We start from the raw sequence: 19,870 nt of genomic DNA on the forward strand, positions 1-19,870 counted from the left end.
TTTAAAACTGGAGATAAAAAAATGCATAAATAAATAAATGTTAAGGTAAAATAAGATATGAATGAACAACACAGATAAAATAAGTTACATTCATTTGTTATTGGCTATGGTAGGTTATTGGTTATGTTCACATACTTATTTGATTACATCCACTTGTCTAAGATGCCAACAGAGACTTTCCACCCAAAACCAGCTGTTGACTTGTGGATGCAAGCAGCTAATCACAGACTCAACCAGAGAGAAAGAAGTAGGCCTACATCATCAGCTACCATGTCTGACAGAGAGGAAGACAGTGATGAGAACAGTCAGGAGGGTAGTGATGACAGCTTGTAGGATTACTGGTCGTGCTAATGTTGTCTTGTGTTCACCTCTGCATGTGTGTTCTGTGTTCACCTCTGTATGTGTGTTCTGTGTGCACCTCTGCATGTGTTTTCAGTGCCGTGTGTCTGGCAAATAAAGTCCAGACCCCCTCAAAAGTTACGATTTATTTCATTTTAAGGATGAGCACCAAGCAACATCTCCAGGTGCTCCTTTGAGAACCAGGGCAACAAAGTTATGTGCACCCCTGGTTATAATGTTCAGTGTCCTTGATATTTTGTAAACTGAATTATGCAGAGGTTTTTAAATCTACCCTAAGTGATATAAATGGGAAATAAAATAAACACTTCAGAATCACAAACTGTTTTAATAGACTGCATTAAACTGGCAACTGAGTGTATATACTTTATAAACTCATATCAGAGGCAACAGTGCAGTAAATGTTTTATTACATATAAAAAAAGACAAAGCAACATTTTCCCAAAACAAACCCAGCTTTGCAAAGATCTGTAACCGCACACATACGCAACTTCATCTGTTTTTAAATACATTTTGAACAAATGTTGTTTTTGTTTGTTATTCAGGCAATTGTGTGGCATGATGGGAGAAGAGTTGTTATGGAAGCCCTCTTTTTCTGAAACAAAACAACTTCACCTCCAATATTCTTTTAAATGTCAGCGGTACAAGCTTTCCTGGATTCCTCTCTGATTGCAGGGAGGATCATACCCCTAGGGTGGGTCTCACTTCGGTTATTTTTCATTTCCTCGCTCCTCGGTATCACCGGAAGTTGATTTGTCTGCGCCATCTTGAGTACCGTCCCAGTGGCCTTATTTTTGCCGGTAGGATCGAGGAGTTATAACGGAGGAGCGATAATCGAGGAACTACCAGACCATCCTCCGGTGAAATCCTGACACTCGCCCCGCCCCCTTACTGTGTATCACTCACTGATTGGACGATGCAGTGCATGCACGATCAGCTGTGCGGCATCATCACAAACGGACCTCGCTTCACGTGACGCTCCGGAGGAAACGACGTCCCATTGCTCTTAAAACTCATTTCCCTGCTTCTCGTGGTTTCCTTGCGTCCTCCATGCTTCCCTGGTGGGAGGGACTAGACGCAGGGAAACGACGCAAGTGAGGGACGCAAGGATTTCATTTAACCGAAGAGAGATGCAGCCCTAGTATAAAATACAGACTAATGCCTATTGGCAGGTACTTCCTGTTTATCTATTCCTGGGACCATGAGGGTAATCAAGTATCTGTAATACCGTATCCTATTTCTTAAAAATACAACAAACAAGCAAGAAACAATTTCCTACTTTTTCCTCTCCATTTCTCAACAAATAATTTCTTACTAGTTCCAATAATGACAGTATGTGTGCAGAGAGTCCAGTAGAGTAATGCCTATATATGTATAACGTCAGTTTCACCTACCATCAGTCTTACATGTCCTCAGTAGTGTGGTAGCCTTGGAGTTTAATAAATATCATAGCATTTAAAAACAAACAAATGTAGTTCCATTGGCTCGTTTCCTCCTGTAAGTGAACATATCTGTGTCTTTGTGGCAATAGTTGGCATGTTTTGGTAAAGCTAAATGAGTGAAACACTTCTGAGCAGAATGCCACGAAACACTGGCTGGGGATCAGAAATTGAATTGTAAGAAACACTCGGTATGTAGACACACTGCATACCGTGTGTGTGTGTGTGTGTGTGTGCGCGCGTGTGTGTGTGTGTGTGTGTGTGTGTGTGTGTGTGTGTGTGTGTGTGAGCAGTCTTACGCGGGCATTAAAGCATTGGGATGGAGTACTACAATATGCCATCCATGTTCTTCACACTCAGTAACAGTCTGTAGTTCAGGTCAGTGCGAACACAAGGTGTGTGTGTCCTGTAACAAAGCCTGGCGTGTTCAGACAGAGCCGGTCCAAACGTCTGTGAGCTCGTCAGAGAGAGGGGTGTCAACCACAGAGCAGGGTGAGGCTGGGGGACACCTGAATAACTCTTTCCTCTGGCCCCCCTTTATCGTCCTTTTTCCTTTCACAAACACGGGGCTCTTCTCTGAGCCGGCCAGTGAGATCAGGCAGCTTCCCATGATGCTCCTCCCCACCCCTCAAGACCCCTTGCCCTTCTCCAGAGAGCTGTGGATCTTGTCCAGGGTCTTCTTGATGCGCAGCGCTGTGAGCCGTGCAGAGGGGTTCTGGTACCAACACTCCTTCATCAGTTTCACCAGAGCAGAGAGAGTCTGAGAGAGGGGAGAAAAGACGACCATCAAACACGACATGCAATAGAAGGAAGGTTCCTATCCCCCAAATCTAAATCAAATATGGGACAGAAAACACTCATGTACAGAGCCATGGTCAGCTGGAATTCTTTACCGGTCCATATCATTCAGGAACATTCTCAAGTACATTTCAAAAGGTTGCAAAAAAAGTATCTAGTAAAATTGAACTGTGTCTAGACTCTGTATTATTATGTACAATTATTAGTCTTTTTTTGTTTGGCTAAAATTGGACGACCATTTTAGTTTCCACTTCATATAGCACTTATATCACAATTATATTTTTATTATATCACAATTATGAGCTGTTTTATGTGTGTGTGTGTGTGTGTGTGTGTGAGGACCCCAGGAATGCTCATGCTAGTGCTAATGGGGATCCTAATAAAGAATAAGAATAAAATGAAGATGATATTTAAGGATGTCATGCAGAGATGCACATTGAGAGGAAACTAGTAACTACGGGTGACAGCAGCTTTTCGATTTTTGAAGAGCATTCTGGGTATTAACGGGGTCTGGTTATCTCACTTGCATCAGTTTATTTGGCCTTTATGTAATCGCATTGAATAGTTGCAAAGTACACTGATGTGAGGGACCAGTCATGTTTCTTAAGGTTTATGGCTTGTTTTAATATAATATTACATTTAGATGTTATAGTTTGTTTAATATAATTTTGGAGTATGTCATTAAAAAGTAATAAGAAGGCCTTATTATGGTATAGTATGTCGGATGGTAATAGTATAGTATTCAAATCTCAAAAATATCATGGTATATAACACTGTCATAGTATCCAGATTTTTTTTTTAATAAAAGGAAGGTCATAAAAGAGTCAGAGTAAATACATTGATTAAATAGAGTAAAAGACTAATACTTACAGGGTCAGAGAACCAGCGGTTAGGAATGAAAGGCCTCTGCTGCTCCACACACACCACCTTCCTCATGTCCTCGAAGCTGGGGTCATTTGGCACCAGATCGTAGAACGGAGGCTTGTACTCCTCAACAATACCTGAGGGGTCACATGAACATTATAGAAATGAGTTAAAGTAAATAGAGTACATGGATATGCAAGTGGCAAATTAGGTATCTCTGAACAGCCGAGCCTGAAGCTGATATGCAAATACATGTTTATTAAGTCACAGTCCTCAAAATGCACAGAATGACTCACCATTGCTGTATGTGCGTCTTGCTATCTCCCACAGCACCAGCCCAAAGGCCCAGATGTCCACCCTCTTATAGGCGTCGAAGCAGTCGATCTGAATGCTCTCGTCCAGAACCTCGGGGGCCATGTAGCGCTTGGTGCCCACCTTGGGGTTGTTGCCCACATCCAGCTGGTTGTCTGCCTGCGAGTGGGTCACAGCCAGCCCTGCAACAGCCAGTTACACACAGCACTTTAGTCAACCTTAGAAACAATCTGGGCACATTCAGAAGTTCTGGCATGGATACACACCAGCTGAAAGGTGGACGTAGAGATGCTTTGAAAAACACAATGCTGGTTTCCAAACATTACAAAATGCTCAGAAGAAATAGATGCATTATTTACAATTATGACTTACATTTTTTAAAAACACTTTACCATGACATTTTTATGAATTACTGTACTATGACTTTTTACCATGTGATCTAACCCCTCTGTAATTGTGTATCGATGTCATCTCTGTCAAATGTGTGTGGGAATGTATTATATATGTTTGTAATCAATTCATCTGTTAATGCTACTTAAACATGTAGCATACAGAGACAAGTCCCATGGTTAGTCTGATGCATAAAGTACTAGACAAAGAGCTCCAACAGGAAGGGACTGAAATCCCAGAGACGACCAGAATAAAAGTGGTAGAAATAAAAGTAAGATCCTGTCTGACGGACTGACCGAGGTCTGCGATGCAGCAGCGCAGCTCCTTTGTGACTAAGATGTTTTTGCTCTTCAGGTCTCTGTGTGCGATGGCCGGTTTCCCCTCTGTGCCGAAGATCTCCGTGTGCAGGTGCACCAGGCCGCCGGCTATCGACGCAGCCATCGCTAAGCCCTCTGACGTCTCCACGGCAACTCGTTGCAAGTAGTCATAAAGTGAGCCGTTCTCATGGTAATGGGTGATGAGCCACAGCTGGGTGCTGGAGTTGCGAGACGTCATGTCGGACGCCATGAAGCCTGGGAGAAGAGACAGCATCGTGAAAATATGTTCTATTTGCGGTTATGTCAATCGTGGTACCTATCAGTGTGATGACGCTGGATTGCATGATATGATACGCTTTTTAATGTGTTCACCTCCACAGAATGTGTCACTGTTTCAAACATGAAGTTGTTAAGATACAAGGACATTGAAGGGATTTGAGATGTATCTACAACAAGGAAATTGTATTATAAACTGTATTCTTGGAAACAATATTAAAACAAAACACTCTGAAAGGAATGAATGCAGCAGAGTTGGCAATATGACCTAAAATAAACATCCATTATTTGTGGCAGGTGTTTCATCATGGTGAAAATGATACGCAACACATAACTCTACCTCTTTTTACTCTATTGGTAATGCTAGGCGACATATCTTACAACGGAGAGATGGATGTGTTTATTAGCTCCAATTAGAAATGAAATTGAGTTGCAGTCGAGACATGTGGAAAATCGCATCTTTTAAAACCAGAAACATGTTTTTGCTTGTTTAATTGTTCTAACAAGGTCTAACTGGTCTAACAAGATCTAACAGTTTAGTGTGAAGCAGACTCACCCAGTATGTTTTCATGTCTTAGCAGCACAGTGTTGTAGATCTCCGTCTCCCTGAACCAGGACTTCTCATCTCTAGAGGAGAAGATTTTTACAGCCACGTTCTCGCCCTGCCACTGGCCCCGCCACACCTCCCCGTACCTCCCTTTGCCTGGGAGAAAAGAGGGAGGAGGAACACGTCAGAGTGTGCATTCAGATTTGTTTTGGCTACATTGACACTGCAGCTGACTGAACACATCGGATATTTCCACATCAACAGCACACAGCCACATTTTTCAAATTCCAAACTGGTACATCTGTACAGTGTGCAAACAACAACTCAAAGCATGTGACCTGCATACTTTCATTTGAGGGTTCAAAAGGAAATTTGCCAGAGCTGCCAAGAATAACTCTTAATTCACCAACCTTAATACCTTAGTGTCATCATTGAATACAGTGTACACAATACACAAAGGAACACATGACCGGTGTTTATACAGTTGCTCCATATAATACAAAGATGTGTGACCTATCATTGTTGCCCTTGCATCATCTGTTTGACATCACTGTCAGATCTGTATCTTCATACGGGTTTGATCCTAGAATAACTATGTGCAGTCATCCGAAACACTGATCATATCTACTGCAACCTGAAGCTGAGCTGAGGCACGAATTACTGGACATGTGCATGAGCTGACGACCGGCCGCTTGTGGGTTTTTGTATAAATCAGTTTTGTATAAATATTTTGTCAGTTTTGGCATTAAATTACATTAAAGCATAGAGTCAATAAACAGGACAGCTTTTCTATATCTTTTAGTGAGTTGAGGTGTGAGATTAATTTATATATAATCTATCTTTATTTTTATATGAAAATGTCAACCTATGTTGAAATAGTTTTGAGGTAACGGGATGTGAGAAATACCCAATAAAGAAAAAGGGGGAAATCAAAGCAATATGATGAAATCAGTTTGTCAGTCAGAGACCTGAATCCACCCTGCAGATGAGTGTGCTCTGCAGTGTGATAAACGTACCGACACACTCCATCAGGCTGATCTGCCGGGCCACGGTTCTCTGCACGAGGAAGGGGAGACCCGACCCGCTGCCCGATGTGCACGAGTGATCCAACAGGTCCTGAAGACACACAGATACCACATTAGATCCTTATGTCATGATCTTTAGGAGGAAACATAAAATCATTTCTGGGAGGGGAAAACACCTTGCCAACAGACACAGTTAAAACTAGGAGTTAACGGGGACCTCTCTTTACTTAGTAGTGAAACTCTTTTAATTGGTTCAACAAGAACCTGTCTTTATCTTACCGCTAAAGTGCTGTCTCCCACATTGGAGGTGATGAGGCCGTCTATGGCTCCCTGCTCATTGTCAAACTCCTGCATCCTCTGCAGACGGCCGTGGTGGAGCCTCCTGCAGGCCAGAACTGACACCACAGACAGCAGAGCCAGCACCACCACCGGACCGAGCACAAAGAGAGCCAACGTCTCCACGCGGTACCGAACGGGCTCCCCTTCTGGGGCTGTGGACAAAGGGGGAAATAGGGAAAGATGATAAGATGACAATTAATTGATGTGCTAAATGAAGCATGGTATGATCGTATATCAACCTGTTGGCAGCAACGACATCAGCAAACTCCTGGTGTTGTTGTTGTTGCACATGTCCTGGGAGCAGCAGAAGATGGCTTGTCTGAAGGATGGAGCTGTGGAGCACTGCAGATGGATGTTATCCAGCCCCACCAGGCAGCCGTGTTTAAACACCACCCCGCTGCTGTCCAGGTTTATGGAGGAGAAGCAGCGGGTACCGGGGCACTGGGTGGCCTGGGGGCATTTTGGGCAGTCAAACAGACACGTCAACTGTCCATCTGTGGAAGAGAGGACATGAGTTCAGCATGTAGTCGGGCTGATTTGGAGAACATATACAGTGTTAACGTAATTATGGCAACAGAAAGACTTCCATCTAACAAAATAGCTATGAACTAAAAGACAGACAAGCAGCAATGCTCTGGTCAGCCTTGATTACATGTGTAGATGCTACAGGATGTTTATTTTGAAAATTGTGTATTTTTTATCTTTTTGTTATGGATGCTACTTAATAATAATAAGTTGTCTTTGGCTCTTTTCTGCTGTAATCAATGTAAATGCCCCCTCTGTGGGACGAATAAAGGTACTCTGATTCTCATGAGTGTGAGTCTTGTACTACATGAAAAATGAATCCTATAGTAGCTTTTAATAAAAATGAATCAAATAACAAATCCTCCAGTTATCCTAATTATGATTTCATTCATTAACCAAGATGTACCAAGTGTATGATTGTCTGTTAAGCCACACTTTTCTTTCAGCGCTTTTGTGCAGTAGATTCATTCCTTTTGATGCAATGTATCTTAAAGCTGCAGTAAGCCAAAGTATTCTATTTACACTTTTAATGAAAAATATACGTTTATTTTGGCTGTTACGTAACTATAGATCTAAGTTTTATCCAGAAAACTCAGTGAACCTGGTTTTTCTGTTCGACTCAATTAAAAATAAATTATTCATTCATTCATTTTGAAGATGCTTCTGCCAAAGAAAAACATATACAGTCCAGGACACCACAGACAAAGGAACGAGGGCCTTGTATAAACAGTGAAACATGAAGTTGACAGACAGTAGAGGACAGTACCTGAGCCTTCAGCCGATGTGTGCAGGGCCTGCAGCAGGAGGAGGTGGAGGAGGAGGAGGAGGAGGAGGAGAGGGACTCTGCACCGACCCATGATTCAGTGCGCTGACAGGGAGGAAGAGAGTTCAGATGAGTACAGGAGGATAATTACATTTAGCCTCTCTACGTTTCCTTGTGATCGCTGCCAAGGCTTCAGGCAGAAAGGAAGCAACAACTTATAGAGGCTGAATGCAAATAGTCCTGTCTGTAGCTGTCAAAGCTTTATTTAAAACACATGACTGATGATGGCATACACTGCAGTTAGTTCAAAGACAGCCGCATGTCATTTAATAACATTTATCATGAAAGAAGTTACATCTATTTACCTTAGACAAATATAATCATGTGCTTACTATTACGTATTGCTCTTAAATAGTTTCTCTACAGGAGCTGTTCCTGTGCGAGGTAACTATCAATGTAGCATTAGCAACAACTAGCATAATAACACAAATCCTGCTAACATCGAACAATAACACCTTCCATTTCAATGTCACAGCCTCCAGTTTTGGTGATAGGTACATGACCAAAAAAGCAACCCTTCTTTGTCAACCTCTCATATCGTGGGCCTGGTTGTTTGCTGTAGCTAACAGGCCATTAACAAGCTGTTTTATTAGCCGTCCACAGGCGACTCTGAGGCGCCACTCGGACAGACGGCTGCCCGGCGCTGCTGCTGTTAGCCCCGCAAGCTAAGCTAGCTACAGAGCACAAGGCACCGCTTGGAGCCGAGGACCCTCAAAACAGAGCGATACAAAAAACATCCACCTACCTGGCACACACCACATACAGTCCTCTAACTCATTATGGGATTGTTGTGTATTCCTATATTACGTTTAAAGATTCGTATTAGTGTTATTTGAGAGCAGTAGCAGAGAGCAGAGGACCACAGCCCAGCCCACTCTGTCTCAACCACACATGACGTCACCAAAACATTACAACCGAGATGCATTGTGGGGCAGGGGAGTACTCCAACAGGTTGTATGATACACATATCCATATTATACATATATATATACACATATGATATGTTTTTATATCATTTATAAGTGTTTGCTATAAAGTAAATTCACGAACTGTGTCTATATTCACTGTGTTTCAATGTTTTGCATCACAGGTATATATATATTTAATTTAACTACATAAGAAGTAAACAAAAACATAGCATTTCTGAATTCAAAAACCTTATTCAAGTGCAAGTACACAAGTAGCCTATTAACAGAACAAATAAATCAAACATCAAAAGGTATTCAGTGTGCAAAATCAGAATCAGGTTTATTACCAGGTAGGTTTACACGTACGAGGAATTTGACTTGGTGTCATGGTGCATAAAAACAAGAATAGAAAACACAGATAAGGAACTAGAAAAATATTTAAAATAATAAAAAATATAGTAAAAATATAACGGTATTTACATTGCGATGGAATGGAATAGTAGGAATACAATATGGAATACAAATCAGCAGTAATACAACATATTGTTGTGCATTGTGTGCATTCATGTAATGCATAGAGTCTGCGTGAGGCTGAGGTAAAGTGTCGGGGGACGTTGTTAATGAGGCCGCTAGCGGAGGGGAAGAAACTAATAACAAATAACACTGTTTCAGAGTTGTGTGTAATAATAATATCTTTAAGAATAGGTTGCTCAAACCTTATGTAAAACACTTTCTGATTAGTAAGTAATACCTGTCTTACAGTTTAAGCAGGGAATACGTTAAGTCAGGCCACAATGCCTGAAAGAAACACCACTTCCACTTAATTTAAAAATAAATTAGGCCTAATTCACTTTGGAAAAAAGAGCAGTGGTGCTGTTTCAAAGAGCAAATGTCCTGCATTTATTCAGCGGGTCTGTATTTTAGATCCTCAGCAACTGAACAACATTGATTGTAATCATGGTTTACCACTTCATTGAAACAGTTCCTTTGATTGCTCCCACAGTATTTCATCAGAATATTATTTGACCGGTTGATAACTGCTTTCTTGTTCTGTCCACCCAAACCTAAAAAAAGAGCACTCCTTCTCCTAAACTAAGACTTCAGGAAAACTAAGTGACCTTTCATGTCCGGAGCAATACGTTAATTTCACTTGTCAACAAACTCTACCTGTACTTAATTTGAGGTTTTCTCAGTGGCTGTTCAGGAAAATGTGTGCACAGAGAGAGAAAATTGAGAATTGTATCAAGTAGCAGATATGTCTTCCCTCATACAATAGCCAGTGCTGTTTGTTCTTACTTACCTGGGGCTTTCGTCTCCAGTGTGTCGGAGCGAGACGCAGCCGGTATCTGTTCTCCAGGAGAAAGGCTCCAGCACAGAGACACATTGTCCAATGCTTTTTTAATTAAAGACCCTGGGTCAACACTCTGTGCCAGGTGACCTGAACTGCTCCCGGACGTATGTCTGCCACTATTCCTCCTGTGATACGTCTCAGTGGGTAATTAGAGGGGGGAAATGCTATACTGCTATCATGAGATGGAGGAAGGATTATCCACTAAGGACTTCAACTTAAGAGGAGGGGACAGTGGAATAATGTAATGTTTTCTTCCTTCTACATCCAGCCCACCTGCTTCATTCTCCCACCTTTTACCCTCTCTCCTCTTCTTTCTCCCTTTCTGTCTCAGGACCAGGTTACAAGAGAGGGAGGGTTATAGCTGAGTGACTTTTTGTTCCTATGATATCCACCTGCTCTTCATCTGTGTTGTATTAGAGAGATTGTCCCAAGCAGGTTTTCTACCAGAGCAAAAATGGATCGTCTAGAGAGAAGACTGACGGTAGCTTTCCTCCTCCTCCTGCCTCTTCTGTCCATAAGCTGTGCTGCACATCAAAAAACAACAGGTACAAAACAACCTCAACTTGCAGATGTAATAAAAACGTTGGATACTTAACTTAACTTAGGTGCATGTTTAAATGTATGCTTCACTCAAGATGACACACTGAATAACACACTTGCAGATGCAGTGTTTGTTCTCTTCTACAGCTTGAATTTGCAACTCTTCCCCACTGTTTATTTCAGTCTCCTGGTGTGTGTTGTCTGACGCTGAAGAGCAGAAGTGTCTGGATTTGGCCGGGAACGCCACAGCTCGGAATATTCGAGGAACTTTGGAATGTGTCCGTGGTGAGGACACCAAAGATTGTTTAGACAAAATCAAGGTACGCAAAGAAACTGGGATGGGAAATCATATTGATCAGTCTGCATTACACAAAATGAATATTTTTCCTTCATTACTCAAATCAGCAGTTCTTCAGGACGATTCTGTTTCTTTATTTGTTGTTGGTCACATTTAGTTATTCTTCAGAATCACCTATAATGTATCTATATGGTCAAAGAGTACCAGATACTTACTTTCAAAATGACCTATGTTGAACTACACAGAACACACAAAACAAACAGCTTCCATAGATTTTGCAATTCAAGACAATAGTGTATATTTAATAATGACAGAATAAATGTGTCTTTGTCAGGATGGGAAGGCGGATGCAGCCTCCATGTTCGCAGATGACATCTACGCTGCCGGCCTCTGCCATGGCCTGGAGCTCGCTGCAGGAGAGTCCCACAACGGAGAGGGTAAGTCACTGGTTTGAGCTTTGCAGCAGGTAACACTGGAAGCACTAAAGCATCAGCAGTTAACTATTATAAGTCTTGTAAGGTCATGGTTGTGCCTGAAAAGTGTGTTCAGGTTGATAGAGCCATATATAGAGATACATACATGGTTCACTGTTGATATGTTCATATGTTCTGTTCTTGATATTTTTTTTACTGTTTATATATATATTTGCTGCACATATTTTATTACATTTTAAATCCACGTGCAATGCTTGTCTACATGCTGCTGTGACAAAATAATTTCCCAAACTGGGATCAATAAAAGTTTATCTTGTCTTATCTTATATATAGTGTGTAGACATTTCATTCTCAGAGTAGCATCACTTTGTATTGTTATTATTCCTTCTTATCTTTCTCCAGATGGCTATAGCTACTACGTGGTGGCGATGGCCCGCCGCTCCTCCTCAGACCTGTCCCTGCTGGAGATGCATGAGCGCAGCTCCTGTCACCCCGGCATCCGCACCACCGTGGGCTGGACGGTTCCCATCGGATACCTGGTCAACACCTCGCAGATCAGCATTGGGGAGCAGTGTAACTTTCCCAGAGGTGAGACAGAGCAGGGTGAGGGGGAGGTGAGGTGAAGCGGGAAAGGGGTGCAAGTGGAGTTGTGTGTCCATGTGAGGAAGCTTTATGAGAGGTTCAGAGGGAGGAGGCAGTGATGTGGAACCAAGGGTGAAGGGATGGAGGTAAGAGGAGACGAGGCAGTTAGAGAACAGTGCTTTTGTCTCTGTAAATCACAGTATGTGTGTGTGTGTGTGTGTGTGTGTGTGTGTGTGTGTGTGTGTGTGTGTGTGTGTGTGTGTGTGTGTGTGTGTGTGTGTGTGTGTGTGTGTGTGTGTGTGTGTGTGTGTGTGTGTGTGTGTGTGTGTGTGTGTGTGTGTGAGGGGGGGGTAACAATGAACAGACATATTGGAAAAGAGCAAGGAAGCAAGATTGAGAAAATCAATACATTTTTTAAGGGGTCAACAAACCCGATGAACCTTAAATGAATTGATTCCACTTAGAAGTGTTGTCTTCATACCAAAAGGCTGATTTTGAGCTATATTGATTTTTAGAAACCAAAATGCATCCAAAGATGTAAAAAGTCAGCCTCAGGTTAACACAGCATTATTTCCCCCAGTTCTTATGATGATTTTAACCAGTTGATTAAGAAACATATTATACCTTTAATGAATACAACTTTATGTTTGCTATACCCATTTATTAATTGTTTTAATGAGTTTGAGGCTTCGAGACACAGACAGGGTAGTACAGTAGTGTTGCTTTGTATTGAGAGATGAACCACCTCTTTTTTCATGTGATTCTTTGACAATAAAAAAAAGGTAAAGAAATATAGAATAATACCAAATGTATTTTTCGAAATGTGCTGCTTACTTACAACAAAATATATTCAGTCTTCACAATTCAAAGTGTTCTACCCTTCTTTTTCACACTCCACTTGTCTTGAATAGACTTTAAATCATTTAGTGTAATTTGAGGGGAGTTGAGGATAAGTTAAAAGTGGCTAATTTGAGAACTGGCTTTTTAATTAAAAAGGAATTATCCTCCTTTAGCCTTTTCCTATTATAACTCGTTCTTTGTCTTTTCCCCCAGCCGTTGGGAACTTCTTTGGTTACAGCTGTGTGCCGGGTGTTAAGGATGTGCAGCACGACCCCAAAGGAAACAACCCCAAGAACCTGTGCGAGGCCTGCATCGGAGACGACAACGACCGACACATCTGTGCAAACAACCCACGAGAGAGACACTACGGAGAGTCCGGGGCGCTGAGGTAACACACCGATACACAAATATAAAAAAATTACACGTCTAATGTAAATAGACGGCTTCAAAACATAACCACAACAGCAAAAATAAAAACTCAATCTAATACAAATTCCAACAGAATCAATCAAATGGCAATTAAATAGAAGCATTATACATTTAAAAAAGTAAAATATAATATAATTGTGTATGAGATATACACAGTAAAGAAAAAGTTCTGTTTGAATTGGCACCCAAAGGTGGAGTCATTTTTATGACCTCTGTCTCTGTGTCCCCCCAACTTTATTTCTAGTGGCATACTGTCTCCATAAAGTACAAATAGTAATTAAAGCAGCTTGTTTCATTGTAGCATACAGAGTAAAATAAATCAATGAAACTGTGTGTGTTTAAAGGTCTGTAGAAGTTATAACATATGAGTAACAGGCTAACCTGACTGCAATCAAAACAAACCATTTGGATAGTCAATTATTGCGTCCTGCAAGTAATTTTTTATTGTCATTGTGAGTTTGAGAGTCTAGACAATGACGTGAATGTTTTTACTACTAGTGTGGTACTCCTCATTAAAATTAGGCGCAGCAGTGCAGAGTGTTTGAGATGGGAATTAAAGCTGCTGTTTTTAATTCTTAAATTACAAGATTAGGAGCAAAAGGGACTTATGATCTCCAGAGTCATACAAAAACCCATTTGCGGATTTAATCTGTATTCATCTATTTATAGAAACACCTGATTATTAACTGGGTGTTGTGCTTTTTCTTTCAGGTGTGTGGCGGAGAACCTTGGCGACGTGGCCTTTGTAAAACACTCAACCATCTTTGACAATTTGGACGGTAACTTGCATTTTATAGACTACTCCTTGTGATATCAGTTTATAACTTAAATGATTTATGATGAGGTTAATTGGGGCCAGAAGAGAGAAAGACTGAGTGCTACTCCATGTTGAGACACAGGATGTCAGTGTTTCCCATACAATGTTTAAGAGCCATTTACAGTGTGCAAAATCCATAATGAACAGATTACAATGTGTATATGGTATAGAACATGTGTGTATTTGTGTAAGCGTAAAATACAACATACGTGAGAAACAAATATCATACAGACACAAAGGGACATACAGTACTTCATTTTTGTCCAGCAAAGTAAATGCCCTAATTCCTTGTTTGCTGCATCTGCTCCTCTGCTTTGGGCAACATCCAAAATTAATGGAGATCGTTATCACAGTCAGGCTACACAGACTCTGCTGGTACAGCCGAGAAGGAGCAGTTTGAAGCCGGCTCCACAAACACTGTGTTTAACGAAGCATGCTTTCTCATATGGTTCAGAAATGTCCGGAGTCAGAGTCATTAACGGAGGTCAAGAAAACACAGGAGGTCTGTGCTGCTGTCTGGGGGAAGAGGGAATAGCTTCAAGGTGGTTTAAATTTTGCCTCTAATTATTTATTTGGATTAATCGTTTTTTGGTGCTTCAGTTGCCCAAACAAATCTCTAAATGTAAAATGTAAAAATATGAAGTCCACATTCAAGTCACATGCAGATTTAATAAGTAGTCTGAATTGCAAATGAATGAAGGGAGATATTTCTAATGCAGTTTGGATAGAAAACATCTGTTTGGACACTGTTGAGATAGCAATGTCTAAAGAAAAGTAAAATAAATATGGACTAAATGAGTGCTTTTGTTATTTAATGTGCATTGTCCATTCTGTAATAAATAAATACAAATATATTTTGCCTGCAAATTAGGTTGCAAGGAGAGTACCATCAGTGGCAAAATGTGATTTAATCAATTGAGCAATAGGGAAACATGCATCGCTCTTTTATAAAGCTTGATTATCTCTCTTCTTATGCCCATATTCTCGCAACAAGAGAGCCCTGTAAAAGGGTCTTTAATATGTAATTGATGGCCACTTGCATATTATGCTATACTAAAAAAGGCAATAGAGACACAAAAAGAGCCTAAAGCTGCAGGTGCCTGACAAAAGGTCCTCACCAGCTGATGAAGAGCTAAGCAAATGTAACATTATCTAAGATTCATGCTTTGCTTTAAACTTCCTAAAACAGGACAGGGCAGGAGAGAGCAAACAACCATGGCCTCATATTATATCATATTAGCTTCTACACAGTGGATGTGTCAGTTTTGAGCAGCCACCGTTTTTTCTCTTATGGATTTTTCAATGAATTGCAGTGTTTGCCAGTTGTGTGTGAATGCATGAACGGGTGCAGCTGCTTTGCTAATGCAGATGTCTGCCTTACTGTAACCCCACAAAAATATTGAGGCAATTTAATAACATGCCCCTTGCCTTTTGGTCAAGGTTAGTGAGCCGGTAACCTTTGCAGCTGACAGTAGGCCAATGATCAGGCTCTGTGATCCTATTCCTTACATTTATTTTCTTATGCTTTTGATTACAGCGAGGGTTAAAAAAAACTCCGAACTCTTGACATAGCCCACACATTATCTGGAGGATGGAGTTTAGCGGGGTGGTCATTGAGCATTACTTATGAATAACATTTTGTATTTGTTGTAGGAATAACAACATACATCGTGTCCTTTTCATTTCTATTTGAATATGTGATAAAGTTATTTGAGCACGAGTCGGTTGAATTTAAATCTGACACTGCTAACTCCTCCGGCTGCCCCCCAGGTAAGAACCAGGAGTCGTGGGCGCTGGACCTGGAGCAGGAGGACCTGAAGCTGCTGTGCCCTGACGGGACAGAGGCCAATCTGGACGAATTTGAGCATTGCCACCTGGCAGCTGTCCCCGCCAACGCTGTGGTGGTGCGCGTAGAGGACAAATGTCGCGTCTGGAAGTTCCTGGAACGTTTACAGGTGTGTGTGTGTGTGTGTGTGTGTGTGTGTGTGTGTGTGTGTGTGTGTGTGTGTGTGTGTGTGTGTGTGTGTGTGTGTGTGTGTGTGTGTGTGTGTGTGTGTGTGTGTGTGTGTGTGTGTGTGTGAGGAATGACATTGAATCAGCTGTGTATATGTGTGTTATTCTCCAGATATGTGTTTGTGTCTGTCTCATATCTCTGTGGAGTCTGTGTTATCGATCAGCTCGTCTCAGAGCACAGGTTTCTGCTTCACTGTCATCCTTCTTCCTTCCTTGAGTGCGTGTGTGGGAGACGCCAGGCTGACTGATATGTCCTCTGCTGATCCCTGGCTACACACACACACACACGCACGCACGCACACACACACACACACACACACACACACACACACACACACACACACACACACACACACACGCACACACACACACACACACCAAAAGAAACACACAACGTACGCCAACGCACATCAATGCATGCCTTCATGCATTAACGTCCTCTCTCCTGCAGAATGCGTTTGGCAATGCCAACGAAGGGTTCCGCCTGTTCAGCTCAGCGGGGTACGGAAAATCCAATGTGCTTTTCGATGATGACACCCACCACCTGCAGAGGGTTCTGGGTAGTTACACCTCCTGGCTGGGCCCCACTTACACCACCGTGCTGCAAGCCTTCGAGTGTGAGGGTAAGAGTGATGGTGTCTCTATGCTTGTGTGTTTATGTGGACCTGCAAATGAAGTGTGTGACTAAGTGGTTGGAGGTGTGTGTTTTCCTTTGTGTGTATTCAATGCAGCTGCTTTCTTTCCAACAGGCTTCTGCTGATGGAGCTGGAGGAAGACATCCAGCGCCTCAACCTCCCCCTATTCCTCTGATTCTTCTTCTTCTGTTCTGCCTTTCCCAGTCTGTCTCGCCATCTCTTATCCTCTTTGCTTTGTTTCTTCTCTCTGCATTTCAACACCCATTTTCTATTATTACGTCCTCCTACAACCTAGTGGAGGACATTGTTAAGAGAGGATCATATCCTTAGAGAACTCCCCAAAGTGTCCCCAAAATTAAATATAGGTCTTAAAAGGACATGGAGAAGAAAGGGTGAGAATATAAAAACAATAAAATAGAACATGTTATGTTTATTAGTGTTGTTGTAGTTGTTTTTGTGTTTGAAGCATATTCAAAAGAGAAGATTTGGGTACAATTACCCCTTAATATAAAAATGTAAACCCATAATATTCATTTAAAAATACAAAATAACTAAATGTTCCTACCCTGTGTGTATGTCAGGGAATTGTGTCCTTTTTGTTGCATTAGTCTAAGTGTCAGTACCACCCCTACACCCCCACCCTCCCAACACAGGGTCTCTGGCACTGAACAACTGGGTGCTATTAATTTTGAGCTTAGAAGTCTCAGTTACTGTTTGAGTATATACTTTTTCCCACAGCCATTATTGCCCTAATTGGCATTCTGGCATATCATACTGTTCGTGTGTAAGTGAGAAATAGTGAGTGTGCATGTATGTTTATGTGAGTTGGTAGGAGTGCTGCTTCCCCATGGCTTGCATAGTTTAGGACTTTGGATCACTGCTTTCTGACGGCCGTGCCAGCTCTCAGTGTATTGTTACACTTTAGGAGAAACTAGATTAGGGCTTGGGTTGTCTCCAGTGACCCCTGAGTGTTTCTTTTTTTAAGTTTTGATTATTTCCTCATTTGTGACAGTTAAAACTTCCAAAATGTAGTCTTGAATACCCACTTTGTCTGTCCTGCTTTAACGCGTAAAGGAATACGTGGAATCCTGTTGCTTTTTCCTGCAATTTATCATTTATATTTTAAGATAGCTAATATTAGCGAGACGTTTACTATGAAAGAAGTGACTAACAGGAGTATGTTTGAGCCTGGTACAACATGGAGAAATTAGTCAGTGCAGTGCAATTGTCATGAAGAAGAGAATAACTGAATTAATGTACTATGAAGTAATGGTGGTTTTCAAAATAATCCACTTATTTGTCTGATATGTTTAAGGAAGTGTAATTAAAGATTCACGGTTAAATCACCAGCGTGCTTAAAGCCCCACTTGACCTACAGAATCATGTACTGTAAAATGTATAACGGACTGTAATTATGGGCTTAAGCTGTCGTCTCCATCTTTATTATTTCTCTTGCGTTCTGCACCAGAGCTCGGCAATAAACTGATAAATCGGATTAAGTTCTCCTCGTCAAACTGTGGTTTCTAACCTCATTTTACTGGAAGAAATCCAATGAGTTAGAACCAATACAACAGATACAAATACATTTGTATTTACAGTGTGACTGAGCAATTACTCTTTTTTTGAAAGAAACTAATGCTCTATTCTAAATAAAACACTGCCAGGTTTCTGTATGTGTTACATTTTGGCTCTTGTTGGCAAGAAAACTCCCCAAGTGTGAAGGTGCAAGATGGAAAACACCTTAGGAATTGAAAGAAGCGATATATTGCACCTAATTTGCAAAGGGCGTTCCTGTTGTACTCATTAAACTCTGGTTTGTACCAATGGTGCCGTCACAGCTTGAACATGTAGTGCTGCAAACCTTATTTTTTCTCCACCAATTAAATGAACGATGATAAATATAATAATCCTCTTTGGTCTTTTCTAACTGACTTCTAATTATCCTGAAACAGCTACATTTTATCTGTGTGGAAATGAATTATGCTTGATATCATCACTCTCAGTCCATCTCACACTCTCACTCTCAGTCTTTCTGCCTCTCCCACACACAAAAACACACACAAACACACACTCAAACACACACATTAAGAAATGGGCTGTTTGCTCCCTCTAGGCCATTTGGGAAAGGAAGGAGGGAGGGAAAGGGGGGAGGGATAAGGATGTAGAGAATTTGAACAAAAGGGAGGTCACACACACAAAGACCTGCATACAGAGACTCAGGTGTTCACTCAGGTGGAGAGAAGCACCTCCTAGGTAGACAGGTGAACCGGGGACACAAGACCATCATAGGTGGTCCCCAAGCAGAGATTTAAATGCTCCAAATGCCCCTGCTGGCACTGCCTCACATCTTTCACAACATTAATCCTTAAGAGGAAGTCTGTGTCTGTGACGGAGTGGTATCATTTAGTAGCGAGCAGATACTGTAGATGAAACTGCATTGCAGCAGAGTGCTGCAATCACTCTCAATCCTCAGCTCTCTGGCTGGCCATTTCGCTGTAATGCACAAATAAAAGCAACTAATGTGGCCTCAATATGGCCCTCTCAACCTCCAGGCGTGGGTTTGTGAGAGAGGAAGTTGTGAAATACCAGTGGTGGGAAGTAAGTAGTAATGTAATAATTTTGCACTTATATAAACGGCAAAAAAACAGACAATAAAAGTGAAAAAGGACTGAGGGGAAGAGATGAAGAAACTATACTCTGAGTCCCCCAAATTAAAAGTTATAAAGTTATATAGAAATAATAAACTAGTCAAAAAAAAAATACACGTACACAATGCATCTGGCAAACTTTCCAAGGAATTATAGTTCACTGTTATACAATTAACCACCCGAATAAGAGTAGGTTTAGTTTAGACACTTCACTTCTACCACTTCTACTCTTCCAAAATGACATATTTGGCATTTATCTGACATACCATTTACTTTTAAATGACTTATTGCTGCAGTTGTACATGATTACATAGGCTAGTTTAAGGGCCTTCACATTGAAAAAACCTACAATCACTATGTTGC

General features: G+C 41.3%; 2 protein-coding genes and 1 long non-coding RNA gene across 3 annotated transcripts; 2 read left to right on the plus strand and 1 right to left on the minus strand.

The window, feature by feature from the left end:
• Positions 1-750: 750 nt before the first annotated feature.
• On the minus strand, positions 751-8,902 carry acvr1l (activin A receptor, type 1 like). The gene is made up of 10 exons (XM_034207369.1): positions 8,758-8,902; positions 7,956-8,057; positions 6,904-7,158; positions 6,605-6,816; positions 6,317-6,416; positions 5,310-5,456; positions 4,457-4,732; positions 3,755-3,952; positions 3,465-3,595; positions 751-2,556 (listed from the first exon to the last, which is right to left on the minus strand). Exons 2-10 carry the CDS (start codon positions 8,044-8,046, stop codon positions 2,425-2,427), a joined length of 1,542 nt encoding a protein of 513 aa, XP_034063260.1. The 5' UTR covers positions 8,047-8,057; positions 8,758-8,902; the 3' UTR covers positions 751-2,424.
• Positions 2,511-5,046, plus strand: LOC117540597. Its single transcript, XR_004568191.1, has 2 exons — positions 2,511-4,431; positions 4,515-5,046. It is a non-coding gene; the product is annotated as an uncharacterized LOC117540597 (long non-coding RNA).
• Positions 8,903-10,506: 1,604 nt separating the features above from the next.
• otomp (otolith matrix protein) lies at positions 10,507-18,763 on the plus strand. Its single transcript, XM_034207386.1, has 9 exons — positions 10,507-10,816; positions 10,995-11,131; positions 11,444-11,546; positions 11,946-12,131; positions 13,179-13,353; positions 14,106-14,173; positions 15,982-16,166; positions 16,676-16,847; positions 16,974-18,763. Exons 1-9 carry the CDS (start codon positions 10,726-10,728, stop codon positions 16,982-16,984), a joined length of 1,128 nt encoding a protein of 375 aa, XP_034063277.1. The 5' UTR covers positions 10,507-10,725; the 3' UTR covers positions 16,985-18,763.
• Positions 18,764-19,870: the final 1,107 nt, after the last annotated feature.

The sequence above is a fragment of the Gymnodraco acuticeps genome, unplaced genomic scaffold (genome assembly GCF_902827175.1).
Source record: "Gymnodraco acuticeps unplaced genomic scaffold, fGymAcu1.1, whole genome shotgun sequence".
In the NCBI taxonomy this organism is placed as follows: Eukaryota; Metazoa; Chordata; class Actinopteri; order Perciformes; family Bathydraconidae; genus Gymnodraco; species Gymnodraco acuticeps.

Bases quoted from the DNA above. Each gene is read 5' to 3' on its own strand.
- otomp (XM_034207386.1), top strand. From the start codon at position 10,726: ATGGATCGTCTAGAGAGAAGACTGACGGTAGCTTTCCTCCTCCTCCTG. The intron at 12,132-13,178 runs GTGAGACAGAGC...CTTTTCCCCCAG, and splicing joins GCAGTGTAACTTTCCCAGAG to CCGTTGGGAACTTCTTTGGT. The intron at 14,174-15,981 runs GTAACTTGCATT...GCTGCCCCCCAG, and splicing joins CATCTTTGACAATTTGGACG to GTAAGAACCAGGAGTCGTGG.
- acvr1l (XM_034207369.1), bottom strand. From the start codon at position 8,046: ATGGGTCGGTGCAGAGTCCCTCTCCTCCTCCTCCTCCTCCTCCTCCAC. The intron at 6,417-6,604 runs GTAAGATAAAGA...GTGTGTCTTCAG, and splicing joins TGGGAGACAGCACTTTAGCG to GACCTGTTGGATCACTCGTG. The intron at 3,953-4,456 runs GTCAGTCCGTCA...TGGCTGTTGCAG, and splicing joins CTGCTGCATCGCAGACCTCG to GGCTGGCTGTGACCCACTCG.